General features: G+C 60.7%; 1 protein-coding gene across 1 annotated transcript in view; it reads left to right on the top strand.

Moving 5' to 3' along the window:
• nphs1 (NPHS1 adhesion molecule, nephrin) overlaps nt 1-5,000 on the top strand; it is a 91,197-nt gene that overhangs the window by 9,054 nt on the left and 77,143 nt on the right. Inside the window, exons 3-5 of the mRNA XM_072567438.1 lie at nt 527-608; nt 1,876-1,979; nt 2,124-2,242. Of these exons, the coding sequence (XP_072423539.1) occupies nt 1,880-1,979; nt 2,124-2,242 (219 nt within the window). The 5' untranslated portion in view covers nt 527-608; nt 1,876-1,879. The remainder of the gene's footprint in view (nt 1-526; nt 609-1,875; nt 1,980-2,123; nt 2,243-5,000) is intronic.

The raw sequence follows: 5,000 nt of genomic DNA, 5'->3' as shown, positions 1-5,000 counted from the left end.
CACACACACTCACACACACTCACACACACACACTCACACTCACACACACTCACACACACTCACAGACGCACTCACACACATACTCACACTCACTCACACACACACACTCACACACACTCACTCACACACACACTCACACACACTCACACACACACACACACACACACTCACGCAAACTCACATACACCCAAACACAGACACACTCACGCACACACTTAGACATACTCACTCACACTCAGACCCACTCAGACGCACTCACACACTCACACACACACTCACAGACTCTCACTCACACACACTCACACACAATTACACTCTCTCACACACTCACTCACACTCACACACTCACACACACACTCACTCACACTCACACACTCACCCACACACTCACACCCACACCCACACACAAACACACTGAAACTCACACACACACACTGACACTCACAAACCCACACACTCTCTCTCACACTCACACACTCACACTCACTCACACACTCACACTGACTCTCCCTCTGCTCTGTGACAGATGGGGTGGAACTTTCCGGATCTGAGACCACAGTGAGTCCTGGCTCCAAACCAAAACTATTCACCACCGAGTCAGTGATCAGGTCAGTAAGCACAGGAAAGCTTCCTCTACACTGTCCCCCCACCAAACACTCCCAGGGACAGGGACAGAACGGGGTTAGATACATAGTAAAGCTCCCTCTACACTGTCCCCTCATCAAATACCCCCAGGGACAGGGACAGCATGGCGTTAGATACAGAGTAAAGCTCCCTCTACACTGTTCCCCCATCAAACACTCCCAGGGACAGGGACAGCACGGGGTTAGATACAGAGTAAAGCTCCCTCTACACTGTCCCCCATCAAACACACCCAGGGACAGGGACAGCACGTGGTTAGATACAGAGTAAAGCTCCCTCTACACTGTCCCTCCCATCAAACTCTCCCAGGGACAGGGACAGTACGGGGTTAGATACAGAGTAAAGCTCCCTCTACACTGTCCCTCCCATCAAACTCTCCCAGGGACAGGGACAGTACGGGGTTAGATACAGAGTAAAGCTCCCTCTACACTGTCCCCCCCATCAAACACTCCCAGGGAGAGGGACAGCACGGGGTTAGATACAGAGTAAAGCTCCCTCTACACTGTCCCCCCATCAAACACTCCCAGGACAGGGACAGCACGGGGTTAGATACAGAGTAAAGCTCCCTCTACACTGTCCCCCCCATCAAACACTCCCAGGGACAGGGACAGCATGGGGTTATATACAGAGTAAAGCTCCCTCTACACTGTCCCCCATCAAAGACTCCCAGGGAGAGGGACAGCACGGGGTTAGATACAGAGTAAAGCTCCCTCTACACTGTCCCCCCATCAAACACTCCCAGAGACAGGGACAGCATGGGGTTAGATACAGAGTAAAGCTCCCTCTACACTGTCCCCCCATCAAACACTCCCAGGGACAGGGACAGCACGTGGTTAGATACAGAGTAAAGCTCCCTCTACACTGTCCCCCATCAAACACTCCCAGGGACAGGGACAGCACGGGGTTAGATAGAGTAAAGCTCCCTCTACACTGTCCCCCACATCAAACACTCCCAGGGACAGGGACAGCACGGGTTAGATACAGAGTAAAGCTCCCTCTACACTGTCCCTCCCATCAAACTCTCCCAGGGACAGGGACAGCCCGGGGTTAGATACAGAGTAAAGCTCCCTCTACACTGTCCCCTCCCCATCCCAGGGACAGGGACAGCCCGGGGTTAGATACAGAGTAAAGCTCCCTCTACACTGTCCCCCCGCCCCCATCCCAGGGACAGGGACGGCCCGGGGGTTGGATGTGGATTGGGTGATGATGTGGGAACTGTGTGTGTGATTCCAGGATAATGGCGGCGATCTCGGATGACGGGAAGGAGTTGGTGTGTACGGCGTTGAACCCTGGGATCTCTCAGCCTGTGACCAGTGTCTTCCTGCTCAATGTTCTCTGTACGTTAACACACTCCATCCCCCCCCCAAACCCTCAGACCAACAACCCCATCACCATTCACTCCTCCGGGCAAACTGCATTGCTCTAGCCTCCAGGCCCCACCACAGCCATCGCTGACCCCAGGATCTTCTCTGTCCTTACAGACCCCCCTGAGAAGCCCAGGGTCGAAGGTCACAGAGAACAGGTCATCGCTGGGGAGACCCTTGACCTGGTTTGTACATCGAGGCGTGGGAACCCATTAGCGACACTACAATGGGTAAAGGTCAGCACTGACCCTCGGACAGTGCCCACTCCCTCCGCACTGACCCTCGGACAGTGCCCACTCCCTCCGCACTGACCCTCCGACAGTGCCCACTCCCTCAGTCCTGACCCTCTGACAGTGCCCACTCCCTCAGCGCTGACCCTCCGACAGTGCCCACTCCCTCAGCACTGACCCTCCGACAGTGCCCACTCCCTCAGCACTGACCCTCTGACAGTGCCCACTCCCTCAGCACTGACCCTCCGACAGTGCCCACTCCCTCAGCACTGACCCTCGGACAGTGCCCACTCCCTCAGCACTGACCCTCCGACAGTGCCCACTCCCTCAGTCCTGACCCTCTGACAGTGCCCACTCCCTCAGCGCTGACCCTCCGACAGTGCCCACTCCCTCAGCACTGACCCTCCGACAGTGCCCACTCCCTCAGCACTGACCCTCCGACAGTGCCCACTCCCTCAGCACTGACCCTCGGACAGTGCCCACTCCCTCAGCACTGACCCTCCGACAGTGCCCACTCCCACAGCACTGACCCTCCGACAGTGCCCACTCCCTCAGCACTGACCCTCCGACAGTGCCCTCTCCCTCCGCACTGACCCTCCGACAGGACACCACTCCCTCAGCACTGACCCTCCGACAGTGCGGCACTCCCTCAGCACTGACCCTCGGACAGGGCCCACTCCCTCAGCACTGACCCTCTGACAGGGCCCACTCCCTCAGCACTGACCCTCCGACAGGGCCCACTCCCTCAGCACTGACCCTCGGACAGGGCCCACTCCCTCAGCACTGACCCTCCGACAGTGCCCACTCCCTCAGCACTGACCCTCCGACAGTGCCCACTCCCTCAGCACTGACCCTCCGACAGTGCCCACTCCCTCAGCACTGACTCTCCGACAGGGCCCACTCTCTCAGCACTGACCCTCCGACAGTGCCCACTCCCTCAGCACTGACCCTCCGACAGGGCACCATTCCCTCAGCACTGACCCTCGGACAGTGCCCACTCCCTCAGCACTGACCCTCCGACAGTGCCCACTCCCACAGCACTGACCCTCCGACAGTGCCCACTCCCACAGCACTGACCCTCTGACAGGGCCCACTCCCTCAGCACTGACCCTCCGACAGTGCCCACTCCCTCAGCACTGACCCTCCGACAGTGCCCACTCCCTCAGCACTGACTCTCCGACAGGGCCCACTCTCTCAGCACTGACCCTCCGACAGTGCCCACTCCCTCAGCACTGACTCTCCGACAGGGCCCACTCTCTCAGCACTGACCCTCCGACAGTGCCCACTCCCTCAGCACTGACCCTCCGACAGTGCCCACTCCCTCAGCACTGACCCTCCGACAGGGCCCACTCTCTCAGCACTGACCCTCCAACAGTGCCCACTCCCTCAGCACAGACCCTCCGACAGTGCCCACTCCCTCAGCACTGACCCTCCGACAGTGCCCACTCACTCAGCACTGACCCTCCGACAGTGCCCACTCCCTCAGCACTGACCCTCCGACAGTGCCCACTCCCTCAGCACTGACCCTCGGACAGTGCCCACCCCCTCAGTCCTGACCCTCCGACAGCGCCCACTCCCTCAGCACTGACCCTCCGACAGTGCGGCGCTCCCTCAGCACTGACCCTCCGACAGGGCCCACTCCCTCAGCACTGACCCTCCGACAGTGCCCACTCCCTCAGCACTGACCCTCCGACAGTGCCCACTCCCTCAGCACTGACCCTCGGGCAGTGCCCACCCCCTCAGTCCTGACCCTCCGACAGCGCCCACTCCCTCAGCACTGACCCTCCGACAGTGCGGCGCTCCCTCAGCACTGACCCTCAGACAGTGCCCACTCCCTCAGCACTGACCCTCCGACAGTGCCCACTCCCTCAGCACTGACCCTCCGACAGCGCCCACTCCCTCAGCACTGACCCTCCGACAGCGCCCACTCCCTCAGCACTGACCCTCCGACAGTGCCCACTCCCTCAGCACTGACCCTCCGACAGTGCCCACTCCCTCAGCACTGACCCTCCGACAGTGCCCACTCCCTCAGCACTGACCCTCGGACAGTGCCCACCCCCTCAGTCCTGACCCTCCGACAGGGCCCACTCCCTCAGCACTGACCCTCCGACAGTGCCCACTCCCTCAGCACTGACCCTCCGACAGTGCCCACTCCCTCAGCACTGACCCTCGGACAGTGCCCACCCCCTCAGTCCTGACCCTCCGACAGCGCCCACTCCCTCAGCACTGACGCTCCGACAGTGCGGCGCTCCCTCAGCACTGACCCTCAGACAGTGCCCACTCCCTCAGCACTGACCCTCCGACAGTGCCCACTCCCTCAGCACTGACCCTCCGACAGCGCCCACTCCCTCAGCACTGACCCTCCGACAGCGCCCACTCCCTCAGCACTGACCCTCCGACAGTGCCCACTCCCTCAGTCCTGACCCTCCGACAGTGCCCACTCCCTCAGCACTGACCCTCCGACAGCGCCCACTCCCTCAGCACTGACCCACCGACAGTGCCCACTCCCTCAGTCCTGACCCTCGGACATTGCCCACTCCCTCAGCACTGACCCTCGGACAGTGCCCACCCCCTCAGTCCTGACCCTCTGACAGTGCCCACTCCCTCAGCACTGACCCTCCGACAGTGCCCGCTCCCTCAGCACTGACCCTCTGACAGTGCGGCACTCCCTCAGCACTGACCCTCTGACAGTGCCCACTCCCTCAGCACTGACCCTCTGACAGTGCCCACTCCCTCAGCTCTGACCCTCGGACAGTGCCCACTC

Source organism: Chiloscyllium punctatum, unplaced genomic scaffold (genome assembly GCF_047496795.1).
Source record: "Chiloscyllium punctatum isolate Juve2018m unplaced genomic scaffold, sChiPun1.3 scaffold_144, whole genome shotgun sequence".
NCBI classification, from domain to species: domain Eukaryota; kingdom Metazoa; phylum Chordata; class Chondrichthyes; order Orectolobiformes; family Hemiscylliidae; genus Chiloscyllium; species Chiloscyllium punctatum.
The sequence above is the reverse complement of the archived record's forward strand: the minus strand, read 5'-3'. Positions and strand labels throughout refer to the sequence as shown.